General features: G+C 37.4%; 1 protein-coding gene across 1 annotated transcript in view; it reads left to right on the top strand.

Moving 5' to 3' along the window:
* MAGI2 (membrane associated guanylate kinase, WW and PDZ domain containing 2) overlaps nt 1-25,705 on the top strand; it is a 765,625-nt gene that overhangs the window by 239,241 nt on the left and 500,679 nt on the right. Inside the window, exon 3 of the mRNA XM_011985485.1 lies at nt 19,977-20,192. Within this exon, the coding sequence (XP_011840875.1) occupies nt 19,977-20,192 (216 nt within the window). The remainder of the gene's footprint in view (nt 1-19,976; nt 20,193-25,705) is intronic.

Consider the following 25,705-nt stretch of genomic DNA (forward strand, 5'->3'; position numbering starts at 1 on the left):
ACTCCCGGCCCCTACGGAAGCCCAGGGAAGCCATTTCTGACTTTATCTCACAGGGTTCCTTAGGAAGGGCTGCCAGTGGAATTGGGGAAAGACCACAGAGAGAAGGAAACTTTCAGCTGAACTTTGTAGTAATTTTGACCAAGCACAAATTTTCCTGGGCAGAATCTGGTTGGGGTGGCAAACGAGAAGTGCAGATACACACACAGAAGTCATGGCAGGTGGTGAGGGGCAGGGCCTGAAAGCCCTGCTTGGTTTCTCAGTCCTAAGGCTTGTCACCAGGGGCAAGATGTCAGCCCTGCTCACCGGCTCCCTGGATATAAACTTGGTGCTGTTGGTGGGGCACAGTGGGGCTGGATGAAGGCCTGTCAATGCCAGCTTTCTCCCACTTCTCTGGCTACCTGTGTTACGCAACAGAGGCAGCCATAATCCCACTGGGAACATAACTCCATTGGCCTGAGAACCATCCCCCATCCCCCACAGTGGCCACAGCAAGCCCCATCCAAGGACAGTCAGGACAGTCTGAGCTCAGACATGCCTAACCCTGCCCCCACCTGTTGGTCTTTCTCTACCCACCCTAGTAGCCAAAGACAAAAGACATAAATTTTGGGAGCTCTGTGGCCCTGCCCATTGCCTGAGAAACCCGAATACTTATCCAGGCAACCTGAGGGCACGCTTGTATCCCCCTATATGATCACAGCTGATGCACTCTTGAAAGCACCACCTCCTGACTGGAGGCCAACCAACTCAAGCATTTACAACAACTCATAAAAGAATAACCCTGCTCCAAGAAAGGAGAAAACAGCAGCTAATTCCACCACCAGTAACATCCTGGCTAACCCGAAGCCCTGAGTCTGCCCACGTGACACCTTCACTGCCAGCACAATCAGCATTCAAGAAAACCAGTGCGGTAAACAAAATAACAACTAAGGACTCTCACAGTCCACTTCACACCCCTGCTACCTCTGCCAGAGCAGGTGCTAATATCCATGACTGAGAGACCTTCCCCAGTACCAACCTGGAGCCTAGTAGCTCCGCTGGGTGGCTAGACCCAAAAGAGCAATAACAATCACTGCAGCCTGGCTTTCAAGAAGCCCCATCCCTAGGGGAAGGGGGAGAGCACCATATCAAGGGAGTACCCTATTGGATAAAAGAATCTGAACAGCAACTCTTGAGCCCCAGATCTTTCTTCTGACATGGTCTACCCAAATTAAAAGGAACCAGAAAAACAATTCTGGTAATATGAGAGTTCTTTAACATTCTCAAAAGGTCACACTAGCTTAGTAGCAATGGGTCCAAACCAAGAAGAAATTTCTGAATTGCCAGAAAAAGAATTCAGAAGGTCAGTTAAGGAGGCACCAGAGAAAGGTGAAAAGCAATGTAAAGAAATTTTAAAAATAATGTAGGTCATGGATGAAAAAATCTCCAGAGAAATAGCACAAATAAAAAACAATCACAACTTGTGGAAATGAAAGACACACTTAGAGAAATGCAAAATACACTGAAAAGTTGCAACAATAGAAACAAACAAGTAGAAGAAAGAACTTCAGAGCTTGAAGACAAGGGTTTTGAATTAACCCAATCTGACAAAGGCAAAGAAAAAATAATTTTAAAAATGAACAAAGCCTCTAAGAAATTTGGGATTATGTTAAATGATCAAACCTAAGAATAAGTGGCGTTCCCAAGCAAGAAGAGAAACCTAAATGTTTAGAAACCATACTTGAGGAAATAATCAAGGAAAACTTCCCTGGCCTTGCTAGAGATCTAGATATACAAATATAAGAAGTTCAAAGAACACCCAGGAAATTCATCGCAAAAAGATCATCACCTAGGCACATACTCATCAGGTTATCCAAAATCAAGATGAAGGAAAGAATCTGAAGATCTGTGAGGCAAAAGCGTTAGGTAACCTATAAAGGAAAACCTATCAGATTAAAAGGAGATTTCTCAGCAGAAACTCTACAAGCTGGAAGAGATTGGGGTCTTATCTTTAGACTCCTTAAACAAAACAATTAGCCAAGAATTTTGAATCCAGTGAAACTAAGCTTCACAAATGAAGGAAAGATGACATCTTTTTTCAGACAAATAAATGCAGAGAGAATTTGCTACTTCCAAGCTAACACTACAAGAATTGCTGAAAGGAGTTCTCTAAATCTTGAAACAAACCTCAAAATACACCAAAGCAGAACCTTGTTAAAGTTTAAATCATACAGGGCCTATAAAACAATAACAGAATGAAAAAAAAAAAAGATATACAGGCAATAACTAGTGTGATGAATAGAACTGTACCTCACATCTCAATACTAACATTGAATGTAGGTGGCCTAAATGCTCCACTTAAAAGATATAGAGTGGCAGAATGGATAAGAATTCACCAACCAAGTATCTTCTGTCTTCAAGAGACTTGCCTAACACATAAGGACTCATACAACTTAAGGTAAAGGGGTGGAAAAATATATTCCATGCAAATGGACACCAAAAGCAAGCAGGAGTAGCTATTCTTTTTTTTTTTTTTTTTTTTTTTTGAGACAGAGTCTTGCTCTGTTGCCAGGCTGGAGTGCAGTGGCGTGATTTCGTCTCACTGCAAGCTATGCCTCCCAGATTCAAGTCGTTCTCCTGCCTCAGCCTCCCGAGTAGCTGGGACTACAGGCACCTGCCACCATGCCCGGCTAATTTTTGTATTTTTTTTTTCAGTAGAGATGGGGTTTCACCTTGTTGGCCAGGATTGTCTCGAACTCCTGATCTCTGGTAATCCACCCGCCTCAGCCTCCCAAAGTGCTGGGATTACAGGCATGAGCCACTGTGCCTGGCCTCTAGGAGTAGCTATTCTTACATCAGCTAAAATAGACTTTAAAGCAACAGCAGTTAAAAAAGACAAAAAGAAACATTATATAATGATAAAAGGACTAGTCCAACAGGAAAATATCACAATCCTAAATATATATGTGCTTAACACTGGAGCTCCCAAATTTACAAAACAATTACTACTAGACCTAAGAAATGAGATAGACACAATAATAGTCAGGGACTTCAATACTCCACTGACAGCATTAGACAGGTCACAAAGACAGAAAATCAAAAAGAAATAGTGGACTTAAACTATACCATAGAACAAATGGATTTAACAGATATTTACAGAACATTCTACCCAACAACTGCAGAACATGCACTCTCTTCATCAGCACATGGAAGAATCTCCAAGACAGACTATATGATAGGCCACTAAACAACTCTCAGTAAATTTAAGAAAATTGAAATTATATCAGGTACTGTCTTAGATCAGAGTGGAATAAAATTGTAATTCAACTCCAAAAAGAACCCTCAAAATTATGCAAATACGAGGAAATTAACCTGCTCCTGAATGATTACTGGGTCAACATTGATTCAAGATGGAAATTTAAAAATTCTTTGAAATGAACGATAATAGTGATACAACCTGTGAATAACTCTGGAATACAGCAAAAGTAGTACTTAGAGAAAAGTTCAGAGCATCAAATGCCTACATCAAAATGTCTGAAAGAACACAAATTAAAAAAAAAAAAAAAAGCTACAGACCAATATCCCTGATGAATACAGATACAAAAATTCTCATCAAAATACTGGTGAACTGAATCCAACAGCCTATCCAAAAGATAATCCACCAAGATCAAGTGGGTTTCATCCCAGGGATGCAAGGATGTTTTAACATAAATCAATAAATGTGATACACCACATAAACAGAATTAAAACCAAAAGTTACAAAAATCATCTCAATGGATGCACAAAAAGCATTTGACAAAATTCAGCATCCCTTTACGATTAAAACATTCATCAAAATTGACATAGAAGGGACATACCTTGTAATAAAAGCCATCTATGATAAATCCACAGCCAACATTATTCTGAATGGAGCAAGTTGAAAGCATTCCCCCTGAGAACTGGAACACAACAAGGATGTCCACTTTCGCCACTTCTTTTAACACAGTACTGGCTAGCCACTTCTATTCAAGATAGTACTGGAAGTCTTAGCCTCAGCATTCTTGTCGTGTTCCGTTGTATCTTTTAACTAGTGCATTTAGGCCACTTACATTCAATGTTAGTATTGAAATGTGAGGTACTATTCTATTCATTGTGCTAGTTGTTGCCTGAATATATTGGGTTTTTTTTTTTTTCAATTCAACAAGAGAAAGAAATAAAGGACATCCAAACCAGCAAAGAGCAAGTCAAACTGTTGCTGTTTGCCAATGATATGATCAAATACCTAGAAAACCCTAAAGACTCATCCAAAAAGCTCCTAGATCTGATAAATGAATTCAGTAAAGTTTCAAGATATAAAATCAACATACACAAATCAGTAGCATTGCTATACACGAACAGCAACCAAGGTGAGAATCAAACCAAGAACTCAACTCCTTTTACAATAGCTGGAACAATAACCAAAATAATAATAGTAACAACAACAACTTAGGAATATCTCTAACCAAGGAGGTGACAGATCTCTACAAGGAAAACTACAAAACACTGCTGAAATAACTCATAGACAACACAAATGAATGGAAACACATCTCATGCTCATGGATGGGTAGAATCAATATTGTGAAAATGGCAATACTGCCAAAAGCAATCTTTACATTCAATGCAATTCCCATCAAAATACCACCACCATTCTTCACAGAACTAGAAAAGACAATCCTAAAATTCACGTGGAACCAAAAAAGAGCCCATGTAGCCAAAGTGAGACTACGCAAAAAATACAAATTTGGAGGCATCACATTACCCAACCTCAAACTACACTATAAGGCTATAGTCACCAAAACAGCATAAAAATATGGTGCTGGCATAAAAATAGCCACATGGACCAATGGAACAGAATAGAGAACCCAGAAACAAAGCCACAAACTTACAGGCAACTGATCTTCGACAAAGCAAATGAAAATGTACAGTGGAGAAAGGGCATCCCATTCAACAAATAGTGGTGAGATAATTGGCAAGATTTCGTGCAGGATCCTCATCTCTCACCTTATACAAAAATCAACTCAAGATAGAAGAAACACTTAAATCTAAGACCTGAAACTATAAAAATTCTAGTAGATAATATCGGAAAAACCCTTCTAGACATTGACTTAGGCAAAGACTTCATGACCAAGAACTCAAAAGCAAATACAACAGAAACAAACGTAAATAGATGGCACTTAATGGCACTTAATTAAACTAAAAAGCTTCTACACAGCAAAATAAATAATCAGCAGAGTAAACAGACAATTCACAGAATGGTAGAAAATCCTTGCAAACTATACATCTGACAAAGGACTAATATTCTGAATCTACAAGGAACTACAAGGAACACATCAGCAAGAAAAGAAACCAAATAATCCCATCAAAAAGTGGGCTAAGAATATGAATAAACAGTTCTTACAAAAAGATATACAAATAGCCAAGAAACATGAAAAAAGGCTCAACGTCACTAATTATCAGAAAAATGCAAATCAAATCCCCAATGTGATATCATCTTATTCCTGCAAGAAGGGCCATAATTAAAAAAATTGAAAATGAAGAGATGTTGGCATGGACGTGGTGCAAATGGAATGCTTTTACACTGCTGGTGGGAATGTAAACTAGTACAACCTCTATGGAAAACAGTGTGGAGATATCTTAAAGAACTAAAAGTAGATCTGTCATTCTATCCAGCAATCCCACTACTGGGTATCTACCCAGAGGAAAAGAAGTCATTATATGAAAAAGACACTTGCACACACGTTTATAGCAGCACAATTTGCAATTACAAAACTATGGAACCAGCTCAAATGTCCATTAATTAATGAGTGGATAAAGAAAATGTGGTGTGTGTGTGTGTGTGTGTGTGCGTGTGTGTGTGTGTGTGTGTGTGTATGTATAGTGGGATACTATTCAGCCATAAAAAGGAATGAAATAATGGCATTCCCAGCAACCTGGATGGAGTTGGAGACCATTATTTTAAGTGAAATAACTCAGGAATGGAAAACTAAACATTGTATGTTCTCACTTATAAGTGGGAGCTAAACTATGAGGACATAAAGGCACAAGAATGATAAAGGACTGAGGACGTGGGGAAGCATGAAAGAAGAGCAAGGAATAAAATACTACACATTGGGTACAGTGAACACTGCTCAGGTGCTGAGTGCACCAAAATCTCAGAAATTACCGCTAAAGATCTTATCCATGTAACCAAACACCACCTATTCCCCAAAATCCTATTGAATTTTTTTTTAAAGAAATCCTGAGTATTAGGAGCAAATTTAGATCTGTCCAAGATTGCTTATTTCCAAATGAGATAAGGGGAGATCATCAAGAAAAAGACCTCAAGCACAAGCTGCTCATAATAGTTCCTTCCTAACCATTACTCTGTTTTCTGTTTTTCTCCTTTGGAACCTAATTGGTACCATCTTTGTCTCCATTCCATCACCTTCCACTAGCCCAAGTTATAACCACTCAACAGTTTCTCCTGGCCCGGGGCTCAGACAAAGCCAATTTATCAAGACAGGGGAATCACAATAAAGAGTTTAATTCACACAGAGCCAGCTAAATGGGAGGCCAGAGTTTTATTATTACTCAAATCAGTCTCCCTGAAAATCTGGGATCAGGGTTTTTAAGAATAGTTTGGTAAGTAGAGGGTCAGAAAGTAGGGAGTGCTGATTGGTCAGCTGGAAGATAAATGATAGAGAGTTGAAGCTGTCCTCTTGCTCTGAGTCAGTTCCTGAGTGGGGTGGGCGGGGGCGGGGTGTGGACAGGACTGGATGAGCCAGGTTATCGATCTAGGTGGTGTCAGCTGATGCCTTGAAATGCAGGGTCTGCAAAATATCTCAAGCACTGATCTCAGGTTTTAAAACAGTGACTCTTAAACCATAATTGTTAATTTTGTGGCTAATTTGTTAGTCCTGCAAAGACAGTCTAATAACCAGCCAAAAGGGGGGGTTTGTTTTGGGAAACGGCTGTTTTCATCTTTGTTTCAAAGTTAAAATATAATTTCCTCCTAAAGTTAGTTCAGCCTGCACCCAGATATGAACAAAAGCAATTCGGATGTTAAAAGCAAGATGGAGTCAGTTAGGACAGATCTCTTTCATTGTCATGATTTCTTCAGTTATAATTTTTACAAAGGCGGTTTCAAAGATACCATCTTTACCCCTGTAAATATCCCTCATTGACCTCAAGACTTTCACTCTTGCTGCCTCCAATCTCTCTTACATCCTGCAACCTGACATCTATTTTAAAAACAAACCTGAATGCCTTTAAAAACCCATAGGCTTCCTTTTATTTCTTGGAAAGTGACCCAAATCTTTAACAAGGCCTATTAGGCTCCATATTATCTCTAGCCTGAGTGTTTTCTATTGGTTTTTCCAAGCTACTATTATTTCTCCAGATTCAAGGCTTTGCAAATGTGCTCCCTCTGCCTGGACTGCTTTTCCCTCTCTGCACCTCTTGAGCCTTTACTTCATTTTACTCATATTTTTTCTAATTTCTCTTTAGATATCAGTGCTATGGAGAAGTCTCCGCTTCACCAACTCTACTTGCTCCCCCCACTATCAGAAGCAGGAAATGACCAGACTACACTGGTCATCAGTCTAGAAACAAAGGTCCATATCAAGTTAAACCTGCTATCACTTCTACCTTCAATTAGATTTCTATTATAAAAAACAAAACTTTTGATTTCAGACTGCACAGCTCTTGGATTTGTGAATGTTAGAGGTATTTTCAGTAGAGACTATGTCTTGGGTTAAACTAAGAGAAGAAGAGCTTTCTGGCTAATTAGCAGAAATGTTGCTAATTTTCGATTTGGCAAGCAACTTGATTTATTTGGGAGCACACATACAAACACACATACACATATATACATTTCCATATAGTTTAGCCATTTGGCTTTTAGAAAAGTACTAAGGACAAGTTTAAGAACAGTGGAGCAATTTTATTTCTTATGGTTAAACAACATGCATTTCCTAAAGATCTATATTGATCTATAAATATTTTGGCACAGATTAAGGGAAAAGGACTGGGTATTCAATCAATTCCAATTTTTTCCTTTTTTCTTTTTTTGAGACAAAGTGTCGTTCTGTCACCCAGGCTGGAGTGCAATGGCACGATCTTGGCTCACTGCAACCTCTGCCTCCCAGGTCCATGTCATTCTCCTGCCTCAGCCTCCCAAGTAGCTGGGACTACAGGCGCCCGCTACCATACCAAGCTAATTTTTTTGTATTTGTAGTAGAGACGGGGTTTCACCATGTTAGCCAGGATGGTCTCGATCTCCTGACCTCGTGATCCGCCCACCTTGGCCTCCCAAAGTGCTGGGATTATAGGCGTGAGCCACCGTGCCCAGCCCTCTATTTTTTTCTTAAAAAGGCTAACTTGAACTCTTCTTGGAGTTCTCAAAACACCACCACTTGACCTTTTCAGCTCTTGTCAGAGTTTATAATTTTGTATTTCTGTGATTTTTATATTAATATTTATCTCCCTCAGTAGAAGGTAAGCTTCAAAGAGAACTGTGCTTATTTCGTTCACCACTGTTCCTTGAGTTAACGTGTGTCTGGCAAATAATAGGCTATCAGTAAATGCTTGCTCCATGAATGACAAGATGATTAGATGTATGATAACCTTCCCCTCTGCACATCACTCAGCTGCCATTGGCTTGGTTAGCCAATAAGCAGCTCAACCCCCCTTGTGACCCTTAATACTCTTTCTGACAGAGTTTCTCGCCTATCAAGTGTCTATTGTCCTGGATCCTTGAGTTGACGACTCCTCACCTTCACTCACTCTTATGGGTTATGGACGTCATTACTTACTAGTAGTTAACTACTTGTTGAGTCTTACTTTTTTTCAGAAGAACTAGCCCAGGAAGTGAGATGGAAGATATTACCATTTTGACAAATAATCAATGTAAAAATGATTACTAATATATTTTACTTCTTTTGTGGTACTAAGAGCTAGTGTACAATTTATACTGACAGCACATCTCAACTCAAATTAGCCACATTTCAAGTCCTCAACAGCTAGATATAACAAATGGCTGCCATATTGGATAGTGCAGCTCTAGTATCTTCTCAGATACCAGGTCATCATAGATGACCTTATGTGTGTGGCTTTGGGCCAAAATGTCACCTCAGAGATTACACTGGAACCTTACAACTTCATGAAATTGCACATGACACTTCTCTTCTTCCTCTTTCGTGTTCTCTTCTTCATCATCTATTTTCCTCATCTTTCTCCAATGCCTCCTTGTCCTTACTTTTCTTTTCTTCTTCCTATTTATTTTCTGGTCTTTTTGACCCACACATTTATTTCCCTACTTTGCTCATTTCTCAGTAATTCAACAGGTTTTCCAAATAAACTCTTATTTGTGACACTTCATAATTTGCTATATAATCTGAAGGGTGGTATGAAAGGCCAAGTTATAATGTAAAAATGTGATGAGTAGAAGAGGCATACCTCAGTAAAATATACCCCTTTAAAGAATTAGTAGTTGATTTCCAGAATTTTAAATATAAAATGCCGATAGTTCACAGAGTTTTCTTTGTCATATTGATTCAGAGGTAAAAGAAAATTCAGGTTAAGTAAGACATGCTAGCATCATGCAGTCAAAGCCTAGGGTTATATACCAAAAAGCTAAAGAAAACCTTCTTAAGCTCTTTGGTTTGTTCGTTGTTTTTCTGACTTATGCGTTAGTACTACTTACATCTAAATTGCTGCTAACGTTAACTATAATCTAACGTGTAGGCTTTATGTTTGTGTCCCACAGATCACAAGGTGATTACAATGAAAATGTCAACTCCAAAAAAGTCAGTAAATTTTAAAGTATCACATAGACTAAAATAGAAAGTCGAAGTGCTTTATATATGACCTTCCACAAAGTAATCATAGTCTACATCCTATGGGAGATATACTTAGGGACTCTCTAATTCACCAACAGGGATGGATGCAAATGAAAGGCTTGGAATAAAAATAGAAACACTCTGCAACCACAACCACTTTCCCAGAAGGGACTGTGCAAAGACATATAAAGATACAGTCAAATGACAGTTTTCCACATTTATGTCATGAAAGCAAATGCGTCCAGGTTCTCAAGTAAGTGAAACTGTTGGCTTTAGTTTATTGTTATTCTCTATTCATTATGAATTCAGGGCTTTCTAATATGATGAAAAAGAAATAAAACCTGTTGTCCTTGCATCCTTTAAATTTTTTGTTACAGAATTTTGGAGGTGAGGAGTATTTTAGAGATATGTCCTAATTCTGTATTTTCACAGTGAGGAATCTGAGGTTGAGGGGAGTTTGCTGCCCAGTTCACAGTCATTTAGGAGGTTAGTGGTAGAACCCTGTTTAGAACCCAGATCCAGTGACTCTGTGTCAGAGCTCTTACCGTGTCAAGACAGCTGGGGAAAATCTAGTAACCAAACTCTTCAAGGAGAAATGAAATTTCTTTTTTATTGTTTTTCTGACTTATTAGCAACTGAGGGTTAGAGATTTGGTATTTGGCAAATTTCTTTAATCATTAACCAACAATCAGATTAAGATTAATGAGAAATTTTCCTGGGTATTGTATTTACAAGACAGTGACCAAAAATAGTTGTAGAGGTCTCCTAATTTCTTAGTAATTTTATAGTATCACAATTGATAGCACATTGGGAGAAGGAAGTTATACGACAAGCTATAAATGTTGTGTGAGAAAAATCATGTTGTCTTTGAAAGGTTCAGTTTTCTTTATCAATTTTTGAAGAAAAAATTTAATTAAGATGACTATCACAAGAATCTGTTGAGCTTTGTACAAATGCCGATCTACAAATTTGTCAAAATTTCACTTTCATTTTCTTATTTACTGAGCCATGAAGGGATTGTCTCTTAAGCATTGAGCTCACTAGACACTTAAAAATCTTAAACAAGGCCGGGCGCGGTGGCTCACGCCTGTAATCCCAGCACTTTGGGAGGCCAAAGTGGGGGGATCACAAGGTCAAGAGATCAAGACCATGCTGGCCAACATAGTGAAACCCCGTCTCTACTAAATACACAAAAATTAGCTGGACGTGGAGGTGTGTGCCTGTAGCCCCAGTTACTTGGGAGGCTGAGGCAGGAGAATAACTTGAACCCGGGAGGTAGAGATTGCAGTGAGCCAAGATCATGCCGCTGTACTCCAGCCTGGTGACGGAGTGAGACTCTGTCTCAAAAAAAAAAAAAAACCTTAATAATTACATTAATAATACAATTGCAAAAGGTTTCCATTCCAAAAGGTAGACTTATAAGTTTGTCACTAGCTGGAATTATACTAAAGTTATTTTTTATTCAGTACTGTTTTCCAAATATCTTTGCATCTGCATTTTGCTTGAGTTCCCTGAAGGAGCAGGGTCATCATATCTACCCTGCCAGGAGTCCTGACTACCAAGGATAACACCTCTACTGTGATTTGAGGAGCACCAAAGGCTCTTCTGAAAAATAAGTTCTTCCAGTGGTTGACTAGTTATATCCCAAATTTTAAGATTAACCTTTTGGATTAGAGGTTTAACTCTAATTAAAATGCAAGTATCATATGGAGCCTCTTAAGCTGATTTTAATCCTTGACATCTTAGTTTAGTTTATCAGAGTAGTAATCCAGTCATTTGGCAAGACTGAAAGGAAATTGGAAATGGGACACATATCATGTGTCCAGAAGAAAAGAAAATTGGAATTGTTATGAGCATGAGGTGTGAAAGTAGGAGCCTAATGAAAAGAGAAGCATGAGGCACTGGGTACTGAACACCATGGGGGATCAAAGTGAGAGGGAGTTACAGGGAAAATACAAGAGAGGAAAGGATGACTAGGAATATTGTCTGTTCCCACACTACTGCCATGAGTCAACAATCCCTCTAATTAGTCATTAGTGAGTTATGACTAATTATTATAAAGAGGGCGCTTCAGTCCTATCCCTGAACACAAGAACAGGGTCCTCACACAAGTCCATGCTTATTTACCTCAAACAGTCATTCTTTTTTTTTCACCTTCTCTCCTATATCTTAATAATAAAGTTAAAAACAAGTATTTCAAGTTAAGATAAAGTGATAAAATAGATGATTAGGAAGCAGAATGAGAGAGTGTTGCTAAGACATGAACATCTGTTAGATGCTTAATAACATTTTACAGGTACTCAATGGACTAAAGCAATCAAACAAGAGAAATATCATTGACACATTGTCACCTACAGTTGTTATTATGTTTTGGTGTTTACTCAGTTTTCTCAGTTATTTACAACAGAGATGTTCAGCTTATTGTTTGTGAGAAAAATGAGTTACTCAGGTGACAATACAGTAATTTAAAATGGTATTTCATGAAAGGGATTATCTAAGGCTGTTCTGTCCAGTATAGTAGCTGCTAGTAACATATGGCTATAAAATACGTGAAATGGGGCTTGTCCCAATTAAGGTGTGCTGTAAATGTAAACTGTACACTGGAAATTGAAGACGTAGTATTAAAATAATAAAATATCACAGTAACTTTTTATTGATTATGTATTAAAATTACAATATTTTGGATATATTGGGTAAAGAAAAATATTAAAATTACTTTCACATTTTTTTTTAATGTGGCTACCTAGAAAATTTTAAGATGATTGGTCAGGTGTGGTGGCTCATGCCTGTAAACTCAGTGCTTTGGGAGACCAAAGGTAGGAGGATGGCTTGAAGCTAGGAGTTTGAGACCAGCCTGGGCAACATAGTGGGACCATGTCCCTGAAAATAAATAAATAAAAATAAATAAATAAATAAAAATCCCCATCTCCTTTAGCAAGGAAAAGAAAATGAAAAACAAAAAGATTAAATTACATATATGTGGCTCATATTTGTGGCTTGCATTCCATTTTTACTAGATAGTGCTATTCTAAGGGATTTAATACATTGTTTAAATGGGATATACTCGTGAATTTAAAGTTTATGTTATAGTTATAAATGTTCAGATGTCTTCTTTTGGAAGCAGGTGTATATTTGACATCAACAAATCATATGTGACTTCTTTATAATTTCTTTCCGTCTGCTATCTGGTGCAGGTGGGAAATGTTCTGAGCTACTCTGATAACACCTGAAGAGAAGAGTCAGTGAAAGAAAGAGTGTCCAATTTCCTTTCCATGAGCAAACCACCTTCCCTAGCCAGTCTGTGGACATACATTTAGCAAAGATTTATCCTGTGCCTGTCTACATTAGCTAACGTGAATAAATGAATATTCAGTCAGAATGACCTCTGAGGACTTGCAAACAAGTGTCAGGAAATGTTAGTCAAATAGAACTATCTGCATGACTTTCTGGAGAGCACTGGTGAATAATACAGTAAATTCAAGATGTATGTCATTGGAGATTACATTGTGAAACCAGCATTAATTTAATTTACAACAAATTTGAAATTCTTAGGTGGGGCTTGTTAAGAATAATTCAATTCCATGTATGAAAAAAAAGAAACATTCCCACTTTTTGTACAGTTGTGGACTTTCTGAAAGTCACTTAAACACTGAATTTCTAAAAATTCAGCAATTTACTGTTCAGTATAAAATGCTTATTTTGTCATCAATACTTATACTTATTTCTGACACATGGAAGAGTAACACTTTTTCACCACAAAAGAAAAAGACATTATCTTTCAAGGTCAGGGAGTTTCTGCATCTTGGTTTCAAGCCGCTAACTACATTTGACATGATGAGGAAATGATACATTTTTGTTTTTTTCAGAACCAAGTGTAAGCATCAGAGATGCTTACAAAAAGAATTTCAAAAATTGGTTGACAAAAGAATTCTGCAATAAGAATTTCTGTCTTATTTTCTGGTAGAAAATCCAAATTTAGAAAAGTAGAATATTTTCTGGGTTATATTTACTCACTTCACTTTATATTTACAAAATTTCTAATTTACTAACTATAGCCATATGACTGTGATTCTTTTGCCATGGGTGACACGAGTTAGAATGATTTTTGGTAATAGTTTTAACTCATTACTATCTCTTGTTTAATATGTTAAACATGTCTTAAAGCTTGAATTTGGGATCCTTTGATGATTTATCTATTTATATTAATATACCTCTAAATCTCTGATGTGTATAAAATGATTGTTTACATACAATCTGGCAAGTTTTCTAACATAATTATGATCAGTTGGAACTCTAAATCTTTTCTCTGTTTAATGTCAGAGTCAATTTTTGCGGTGCTATTAAGGAGGCCAAGCATCAAACTATTTGCTTCATTTATAAAACTGTAAAAACAAATATGATTCTCAACCATTTCAAGTTTGCCACATATTGTTTCCAACACGAAGACATATCCTCAAGCTCTCTGGGAATCCCATTGATGAGCTGTGCTATTTGCATGCCCCATGGGTCCTGCAAGCAATCATCTCTCTTCTACTGAACCACTATCCAAAATTCATTCTTTCCATTTACCAAAATGGGAAAAAAGGATTTGAGAATATTTGGGAGGAATAGAAGTCATGACCTTAATCTGTGTGGTATCTTGAAAACAAGTACATTTATTACCTTCGTAAAACCCATCTCCACTTGGGAGCCATGTGGAAGGATCTATGGTTATTTGATATAAAACCTACACATATTATTATACACCAAAAGGACTGAAACAACAGAGTAAGCATCTGAATCTACAACTTAAAAAGCCAAATAAACTAAATAACAAATGATATGTTTCCATCATGAAAACTGGTCTTGTTTAAAGATAAAAGGTGTTAGAAGTAAATGAAAGTGTTTCAAAGTATCTGCTACTTGCATTTTTACATTTCCTCATACCTAAAATTGGTTTTTAGTGTCTTTCCTATTTCTTGTCATAATACTGGAATTTAAAAGCGTAAAGAATATGATGCATCTCAGAAAATAATATTTTGGTGTCTATTACCATTCACTGAAGACTGGGGGTACAAAAAAGGAAACAGTTTAAAATTCGTTGAAATTGTTCCGTATTCCTGTTTTTCCCGTTAGCCTTATCACTAAATCAATGTGAAAAAATCTGGGAGGAACCAGAAGAAAGGTAAAATCATCACTTTAGAAACTTAAAATACAAATTTTATGCAAAGGTCAGTTGACTACAGAGAAAGCAGAAGAATAATTCCATGATGGTTTCAAGCACAGTACATGAAAAGTTATTTAGAAAGCTATTCCCATTGCTTTCAGATGAACTAGGGACAGGTCTGCCTTAAAATGGGTAAGGGATTAGGTTTTGCAAGGACTTTGCCTGGCAGGTTTAGTTCGTAATCTGTTTTAGTCCCTCTCCCTTTGCAATACATTGTATGAGTGTCCTGTGTAAATGGGAATTTATTAAATGTTTTTATTATAAAATAAATTATTGACAATGGGCTATTCTCTTTATTCAAATTTTTGGAAAACGTTTCTTTTCTTTTTTCTTTTTTGAGATGGTGTCTTGCCCTGTTGCCAGGCTGGAGTGCAGTGGCGCGATTTCAGCTGACTGCACCCTCCGCCTCCCAGGTTCAAGTGATTCTCCTGTCTCAGCCTCCTGAGTAGGTGGGACTACACGCACATATCTACATGCACATACTAGCAATAGTAATAGTTACAGTTGCTTTTGTGACTGTGGTCATCTTATAGCCCCACATTCCCACTTTAACTGAATTGATTTAGGGATGTAAAGAGGTAGTCAGATTAGAGGACACAGGATTCAAAGTAGGTTTATCTCACTAGGATTTATGCATTACACCATACTGTTGTGGGTTTGTGGAGGTTTTGTTTGTCTGTTTTAATTTTAGATTTTCTACATCCAGGCACTATGCATATAAGCACTTCATCTTTAAGGGAACAATTTTTCCTAATTGTATTTTGAAACAGTAAGGATATTTATTTTTTTCTGAAAACATACTGGTATGTTACCTAAAAGGCACATTTTATCCTTGATACATTTATTTGAATGCATTTATATCAGGGAGTCAGTTCAATGAGGTAGCTGCCTGACTGCTTGGCTAATTCTTCAGCCATTGGTCTAGGTATTTCTGGTTTCCTAGTTATTATGCAATGAGATAAAAATGTTGGCTTAGGGTAGCTTATTCTCTATGAATTGTATTTGTCAAGTGTAGTAAGAGTATGGATTATTTATGTGTTTCCTTTATATTGCTAGTATTGCCAATAATCTTCATGTCTTAACTAATGGTTCGTATTTTTACATATAAAATTTAATCTGATGTAATTTCATAAATACACTTATAGAAATAGAATATTGCTGTATAATTTCTAGTCACATCATATACCAATAGGTGTAATTGGTAATATAAATTTAGCAGGATCTGTTATTTAGTATTTGATTTTAGCCTGTGCTAAATCAAATCACATAAAATCATTTATATCTAATTAATAAAAGGCTTTTTTACTTCAGGGAAATTTAAAATTGACAAGACAAATAGGAGAAAAGAAAACCACTGAAGTGTGAACCATTTTTCTTAGTACTACATATTAAAGGTATTAAAGATATTAGAATACTACTTTAAAATCATGTATCATTTATTGAGTATGCATAGGTTAGTTTTACATTATGCTTATAAGTAGTATGTGTTGAGATCCTATAGAAAGCATAGCAACATAGCAACACAACTAAAGCTGTGCTAGCCTTTAGGAATGCTGAAATATAAAAGTTCATTGATTCTAGGGAGCAACTATTCATTTTTGTTTGCTCAGAATTTGTCTGGTACATATAGAGGTCTGATTCATTTTAAATGCTGTAAATCAAATTAGATAGTAACATTTAGCAAAGTGTCTATTATCCACTTTGCAGACTGTAAAAGAAAAAAGTTGTATACTTATAGTATGTGGATAAGAACCACTTTACAACCTAATTTTTTTTCTTGCATTATTCTCTTACTGTGAGTATCTATAGTGATGAGCAATGGCATTATTGGCACAGCTAGCCTTCAGAATATTTGCTCACTTTATGCCAGCATGAAGTTTACACTGCCGTTAAAACCACTGCAATTTTTAGTTTTTTTATGAAGCTCTTTCTCATACATTCTTACTTCATCTTCACAACAACCCAGTGAGAGGGCAAATGGAGTGGAGATTTGTCATTTCTACCTGCCAGCATTCCAAGGCCCTTTCTACCGGGGTGAGGCCCTTTCTACCTGGAGAGACCCCAAGATAAAATGGGTGGATGGTAGTGTGTCCAGAATTGGTTCCTTCTGGTGGGGTTCTTGGTCTTATTGACTTCAAGAATGAAGCCAGGGACCCTCCCAGTGAGTGTTATAGTTCATAAAAGTAATGCCCACCCAAAGAGTGAGCAGCAGCAAGATTTACTGCAAAACGCGAAAATACAAAGCTTCCAGGCTCCCGACCAGCTTGCAGCTGGTGGCTCCGGTGGCCCACTTTTATTCCCTTGTTTGCCGCCCCCCACCCCCATCCTGCTGATTGGTTCATTTTACAGAGAGCTGATTGGTCCGTTTTTACAGAGTACTGATTGGTCCATTTTACAGAGTGCTGATTGGTCCGTTTTTACAGAGTGCTGATTGGTGCGTTTACAAACCTTCAACTAGACACAGAGTGCTGATTGGTGCATTTACAGTCCTTTAGTTAGACAGAAAAGTTATTTAAGTCCCCACCCATCCCAGAAGCGTAGCCCGCTTCACCTCTCAGTAGAGTTCTACCTCCCAGTCCCTCTACTGAAATCAAAGGAGAGTGCACATCTCTTCCATTTCCTTGGCAGCCCAAGTGCTCTCATGTGATGGAGGCTCAGCCAATGAGATGATCCTGCCTGGGATTTTCCCTAGAAATGAGCAAATCAGAGCAGCTGAGGACAGTTTGGAGCCCATTCTCATGGAGGCAGTTTGCACTGTGCATTGTCCCTTTGGCGGTAGAACCATCTGGAGCTTCAGGGCTATCAAAGGCAACATAAGTGTCTGGAGTAGACACCTTTGTTTCTGCTATTTTTTCTCATGGTTTGTTGGTCTTTCTTCTTGACATGGCTTGGCTGTGTCCCACCAAAAATCTCATCTTGAATTGTAATCCCCATAATCCCCACATGTCAAGAGAGAGACCAGGTGGAGGTAATTGAATCATGGGGGCAGTTTCCCCCATCCTGTTCTCACGATAGTGAGTTCTCACGATAGTGAGTGAGTTCTCATGAGATCTGATAGTTTTGTAAGTATTTGGTAGTTCCTACTGTGTTCATTGTCCCTCCTGCTGCCTTGTGAAGAAGGGGTTTGCTTCTCCTTTTGCCATGATTGTACGTTTCCTGAGGCCACCCCAGCCATCTGAAAATGTGAGTCAATTAAACCTCTTTTCTTTCTAAATTACCCAGTTTCCGGCAATTCTGTATAGCAGCGAGAGAACAGACGAACATATCCCGCAACTAGCCATCTTATATATTCATATAGCACATCTCTCTCACATTTAACTTGAGTAGGTTGTGGTTTTTTGCAGCCCAGAACACAGGTGATTAGAACAATTATTGCTCTTCCCCACTTACAGATGAAGAAATTGAGCCTTACAGAGGTTAAGTAACTTGCTTTTAGTTATATAGAAAAGCCAAGCCTAAATTCTATGTCTTCTGGTTAACGGTTGTTCCTTTCACAGCACACCTTTTTCCCACATGTGTTTAGTGGCCTTTGCAGTGAGGTGTGCTTCCTTCCTTATGTATATCTCCTCCATTGCAGTGCTTACTCCTATTTCCTGTTATAATGCTTTTCTGTTTGACATCAGATTTGGTCTCCCTTACTAGACTGTTGAGCATCTTGGAAGACAAGGATTCTATTCTATTCATCTTCTTTCTCTCAAACATACTGGAGTGCCTGGGTGCATAACTTAGTACCAATAAAGATTTTAATGAATGAATGAGCAAATAAGTGCATAAATTACTCAATTAACTGAAAACACTGATATAGGTTCGAAGTTGGTGCTGTAAGATTGATTTCAAAAAAACACTACCTCTGTTCTTTACTAATCAAAATTTTGGGATATTTTAAATAAAGTGTTTTACCTTGAACATACAAAGATGTTCACAGCTGGGTGCAGTGGCTCATGCCTGTAATCCCAGCACTTTGGGTGTCTGAGGAAGTGGATCACTTGAGGTCAGGAGTTTGAGATCAGCCTGGGCAAAATGGCAAAACCCCATCTCTACTAAAAATACAAAAATCAGCCAGACATGGTGGTACATGCCTGTAGTCTGAGCTACTCAGGAGGCTGAGGCGTGAGAATTGCTCAAATCTAAGAGGCGGGAGGTATCAGTGAGCCAAGATTGCACCATTGCCCTCCAGTCTGGGCAACAGAGCGAGACTCTGTCTCAATAAAATGAAATAATAAAGATGGTCACTTAATAAACATTTATTCCATGATTATTATATGCTAGGTTTTAATGTGGGAATAAATAAGAATGATTCTCTTTTCAAAAAAGTGCTGCAGATGGATGGGTGAAACAGATGATTCCATATCTCAGGTAATGGAGCTGTGGGCAAAAAAAAAAAAAGCTGTGGTAATCTGAAGAGTGAATAGAGCAGCAGGCCCACTGTTAGCAGCCATGGGAACCACTAGACTGGCACAGGGATACAGCTCTAGGCAGGATGCTGTGCACATCAAGGAAATAGCCATAATCCTTTGAAAGCTACAGAATAGCAGAACATGCTTTGCCTTTCCAGAATAGTGTGAGATGCCCCCACTACAAAAAAAATTACCTGTACTCTTAACATACTTATTTTTTTAAAGATTATAATCAAGTCTGGTTATAAAAATTTGGATAACTTTAAAATTACGTACCACTTGGGAATAACACATAAGAGTATATTTTGGTTTGGCACAAAGATGAGAATGAAGATTGATCTATATGTCTAAGCATTAAAGTCCAATACAACAGAAGGAACAAATATGTATATAGGGAGACACATAGATAGAAAACCATATATATATGTATGTGTCTATGTATGTACATATAAAATAGGATAAAGATGTGTTAATATGATTGTTAATATAATTTCCATTCTTCACAAATTATGTACACAGAAGAAATATTTAACTCCAAGAATGTTTTGGTATTGTTTGCAGACAATTACTACGGTACCCCAAAGCCGCCAGCAGAACCAGCACCATTATTGTTAAATGTAACAGACCAGATACTTCCAGGAGCCACTCCAAGTGCTGAAGGAAAAAGGAAGAGGAATAAATCAGTGAGCAACATGGAGAAAGCCAGTATAGAGCCTCCCGAGGAGGAAGAGGAAGAGAGGCCTGTGGTCAATGGAAATGGAGTAGTAGTAACACCAGGTTAGTCATTTACATTTTTTATGGGTTCATAAATCTACTGTTTTAGATCTAAGATATATATGTACACATAGATATATATACAGATACATAATAAGATATATATATACACACACATGTATTTCTTACATCTATGTGTTCACATGTAAATTATTATAATTATCTTCAAAAAGAGAAGATTATGATATCAAATGGAAAGGACATGGGATTAAAGTAGTTGAAAGAATATACCAAAAAAATTTTTGTCATATTCTTCCAACTACTTTACTTTTTTATTTCAATTATATAATATTAGTAGCAATATAGTGAATGATTGAAACCTCTGTAAGATATTACGAGTCTTATATATGGTTGTGTAAACTTTTGAGGTCTTTGTTAATATTAGAGAAAATCTATTCTTGGAAATCTTGCTATGCTTGCAGTTCTGTCAGTAGAGGTTATGTCATGTGATTTAGTTTACAACTTCAATGAATACAATTTTCAAAATCGCTACAACTACAGAATGCCCATATATTTGTTTCTTTTTCCTTACCACCTGATCTGGAAACATGAAGAATATATCTTTATACATTAACAATGTGAAGCCACTACCCTTGAACAAGGAAAATAATAGCCGTGCCTTTGATTTATGATCATTATACCACATATGTAAAGAATTAGACACAAATAGGCCTGGCACAGTGGCTCACGCCTGTAATCCCAGCACTTTGGGAGGCCAAGGTGGGCGGATCACAAAGTCAGGAGATCGAGACCATCCTTTCTAACACGGTGAAATCCTGTCTCTACTAAAAACACAAAAATATTAGCCAGGCGTGGTGGCGGGCGCCTCTAATCCCAGCTACTCGGGAGGCTGAGGCAGGAGAATGGCGTGAATCTGGGAGGCGGAGCTTGTGGTGAGCCCAGATCATGCCACTGTACTCCAGCCTGGGCAACAGAGCGAGACTCTGTCTCAAAAGAATTAGACACAAATATAAAATGTGCTTGTGCAAGGTATGGATTTGCATTTTTCTCATTCTTATTAATAGAGCATCAGAAATAGATTTTTAAAATAAAATTATTCATAAATATTACCAAAACAACAACAAAACTATGGCATTTTGGTAGCCTGTTGGAGTAAGTTACCAAAATTTCATTTTATTTTTTATTTTTTAATGGTAGCATAGCAGTGGGCATTGAAAAAATCTAAAGTCCATGTTTAAAGCTTTTAAAAAACTGTTAGCATGTGTACCTTTCATACCTACTATTCTTAAGATATTTCTTAGTACTACTTTGATGTCTATATTTTCATGTTTATTGTACTGTTTCTCTACTAATACAGTATTTGAATTTTCATGCTGTTACTTTTATCAAGGAAAAACTTCATAAGCTTACTTTTTATCTTCCTTTTTCAAAATGCCTATAAAAGTGTTCTTCATTGAACATAATATGAACATAAGGAGATCAAAAATTGAATCTGTGCTAATCATGGTAGAAAACCTAAGGTGCTTTTATCTTGATTACTCAGAGGAGGGCAACCTCCTCCATTAATATATGTGAGTTAAAATATATCCACTGACTCTAGCATCATTGATTTCTAGATACAAATGCTAAAAATCACTATAAGTAATGTAACTTGTCTCCTATGAATTGATGTGGCAATTTTCAACCAGTTAGATACCTTCCTCTTTTTTGATTCTGAAGTATCTGTGTCAAAATATTTGCTTTTAATTATGTAATTACATTTGAATTAAATCGATAGTACATAGTTTTCTTAGCTGATCTTTGATGTGAGAAGTCGAACAACTCAGCTGGGTTGAAGCAGTAACCAAAAAAGAAGCAGAGGCTGGGGTCAGATAACATTTGCAAAATTTCTTACTGTTTAACATCTTGTGGTTAAAAGTGTAAAAAGTATATTCCTGCTAAACCAGGATCACTGATGCCTATTTCATTTCTTATCTGTGTAGGGCAAATAAAATGAAACATTCTTGATCCACAGACTTTTAAACCAGAAACTTGTTTAATTATGGGGCTTACTGAATCTAGAAAGCAAAAATTCCTTCTATTCGTACCTTAAGCATAAAGATGATGTGCTTTTATGGTTAAGAGGTCTTCATCACCCCCAGAGAAACTGGATAAAACTGAACTCTTCTTGATCAACCCTAGCCATATGACTGTCTCTGGAATCCTCAGCATGATGATAGTAGAGAAGAACTGTTAGCCAACTCCAGGTTTTTAAGACAGTCAATGGATGCTGCCAACAGTGGCTCTGTAAATAAGCCTGCTGGACAAGTGGCCCTTATACTATGCTTTTCTTTCCTGTTGTGGGGAGACGAGAAATATACAAATCAGGCAGCCCTTCACCCACTGTTCAAAAATGAGCGGAACAGTCTTAAACCAAAATATGGTCCATCATCCATTATTAGAAGTCCTTTGACAATCCTGGTCTTTGAAATGTCTTTGTTTTTCTTTATGTTTATTGAGTAGAGACTTTAGGAATTTCTTTGACCTCCTCTGATACACATTTTCCATCTCTTCACCTTTTGAACCTCATCACTTTGGTTTGTTTTTTTGTTTTTTTTTTTTTTTGGCACAGTGTCTCTGCCCTGCTTTGGTGTTCTTCACATTCTTCACATTCAGCAGATACAGGAGATTTCAAAGAAGACTGAGAAACATGTTCCTGGCCAGGGGTGGAGGCTCGTGCCTATAATTCCAGCACTTTGGGAGGTCAAGGCAGGTGGATCAATTTCATAGGAGTTTGAGACCAGCCTGGGCAACATGGCGAAACCCCATCTCTGCAAAACACACACACACACACAAATTAGCCAAGCATGGTGGCACACACCTGTAGTCCCAGGTTCTTGGGAGGCTGAGGTGGGAGAATCGCCTGAGCCCAAGGAGGTCAAGGTTGCAGTGAGCCATGATGGTGCCACTGCACTTCAGCCTGGGCAACAAAGTGAGACCTCATCTCAAACAAACAAAAAAAGAGAGAGAAAAACATGTCACTTAAATTTTAGTTAATACTGTCCTATATCAACTAACTATAGTAGTAATTTATCAGACTTCAATTCAGAGCATAAATATTATAATCAATAAGGTACATTTGGAGAATATAAAAGCATATTGAGGTAATATTGTTCCATTACAAAGGAATTTTGATAATAGTAATAAGTAATGAAATAGTTCCCTTCTTTTGAATGCTTACCATGTGTTAGGAGCAGCCTAACCTCATTATAGGTATTAGTTCATTTAACTATCTTAACTCTTCCATTAACTAGGTACTACTTTACAGATTAGGAAACTGAGATACTTTGGCTAGTAACTGGAGTTCATATATAGGAAATTTTGGTCCACAACCCGTATGTCTGGCTGCCATGCTATCCTGAGTCTTATATAACAAAATACAAGCATAAATATGTTTCTTAGTGATATATAGAAATATAACCACTATTTTACCTGTATATCTTTCAAAGTGGTATTATAAATTTCTAGTTACCAAAAACTTCATATTGCTTTTATTTCTTGAACTCATGTACAATGAACTTACATCCCTCTGTGGGTATAAAAAATTCCTAGTTTTTAAAATTCTGTGCATATATAAGCATCAAATCTACCAATATTTGGCTTCATATATACTTAACCAAAACTTTAATCAAGTAAAGGTTGTGATTCCTCGGTTTATATCTAATACCTATTTTTTTTCATCTTTTCTCCTTTGAACTAGAGATTATACTTAAACTGCAGTTTTCTTTCTCCCAGACCTTATCTATATAAAGTCAATGACCACCTTTAGATATATAAGTTATCCAGTTCTGCTAACATTATCAGTGTTATCAAAATTCACATGACATGTGAATGTTTATTTTACTGAGTGTTCTTTCCTTCTGCTCAAAATTAGACCAGACACATAGAGTTAGCCCATGGCATCTAGGAAAACCATATAATGATTTTTCAGTGTCAGGACAGAAACATCTCTCTGTCGTACTTTGCCTTGGTAATGGAAATCGATACAATTCTATCCTTAGATATATAGTTTTATCCTTGTCAATAATAAAAAATTAGAAAAATAAAAATAAATAATAATGGCCACTCTCCTCTAATGGATACAAACAATGGACCGGGCATATAATACATGTATTAACTCTAGTCCCGTAATAATTCTATACTTATTTTATGAATGAAATACTGAAATTTTGTTTAAAGTCCTTAACTAAAGTAAAAGTTTATTTACTGGCAGAGTTGAGATTTGGATCTAGTAATACCTGAACTCATCCGCTCTCCAACACATTTCCCAGAACTGTTAACCATGCCAAGGACAAAGGGACTTCTGACCTCTCCAAAGTAAATTGCAATCCTGCAGCTTAGAGGATTTAGTCTACATTGTATTCCATTGTATTTGTCATTTACTAGACTCACAGCAGTGATGTTAGATTTAAAGACAAGTATGGTGCATCCTTACATCAGCTTACAGATTGTTTTTGAACCGATATTTAAAATTTATATCCCCTGGAAACCTTAACATCAACGTCACCTATATTTAGATATTTTCATCTTTCTGTTTATCTTGTTAGAGTTGATATCAGCCCCATGGCTTCAAATTCTATAGATTTATCTGCATCCTTCCCTGCTCTGCTGTGTTTAAGGTATATTTCTAACTAATGCCCACTGGACAGCATCACCTAAGCATTACTTCTGCAACTTAAATGCAATACGTTTCACTTAAACTCTTTGCCACACAACGAACAAGCAAACCAATTCACGAAGCCGTTTACCTGATTTCTCTAATTCTACATTTCACCCATATACCTCAGAATTATCTTTATGTTTCTTTTCCCCGGTCTTGGTATTGTTTATTAGGCACAAAAGGGCCTTTGGCTCCCGTCCTTTCCTTCGAAATATCACTGCACCATCCTAGAGCACTGCCTTATTAACTCATGTGTGGACTGTAGTTCCCTAACTGATCTATATGCCTTGAGGATCCTTCCTGATCCAATTACCTTTTTTTCCACCATAGGTAAAAATTCCTGAACCAGAACTAGGTCATGGCAGGGCACGATGACTCACACTTGTAATCCCAGCACTTTGTGGGGCTGGGGTGGGTAGATGAGGTCAGGAATTCAAGACGAGCCTGGGCAACATGACAAAACCCTATGTCTACAAAAAATATAAAAATTAGCCAGACATAGTGGCACACACCTGTAGTCCCAGCTACTTGGGAGGCTTAGGTGGAAGGATCACTTGAGCCCAGGAAGTTTGAGGCTGCAAGGAGCCATGATTGTTCCTCTGCACTCCAGCCTGGGTAACAGAGTGAGACCCTATCTCAAGAAACAACAACAACAAAAACAGGTCATGCAACTGTCCTCAAAACTCGAATGAGCTTCTGTTTCCATTGGTTCAAATTCTTCAGGCAGCAACTCAGGTCCTCCTACATTTGACTAGAATATCTCTGTTAGCATTGGCTCCCATTAATCCCATACATAAACTCCCTTCTCTCATCCACACGACACACTCAAAACATTTTCACCTGTGTGGTCTGGCCA

The sequence above is a fragment of the Mandrillus leucophaeus genome, unplaced genomic scaffold (assembly GCF_000951045.1).
Source record: "Mandrillus leucophaeus isolate KB7577 unplaced genomic scaffold, Mleu.le_1.0 Scaffold284, whole genome shotgun sequence".
Taxonomy (NCBI): Eukaryota; Metazoa; Chordata; class Mammalia; order Primates; family Cercopithecidae; genus Mandrillus; species Mandrillus leucophaeus.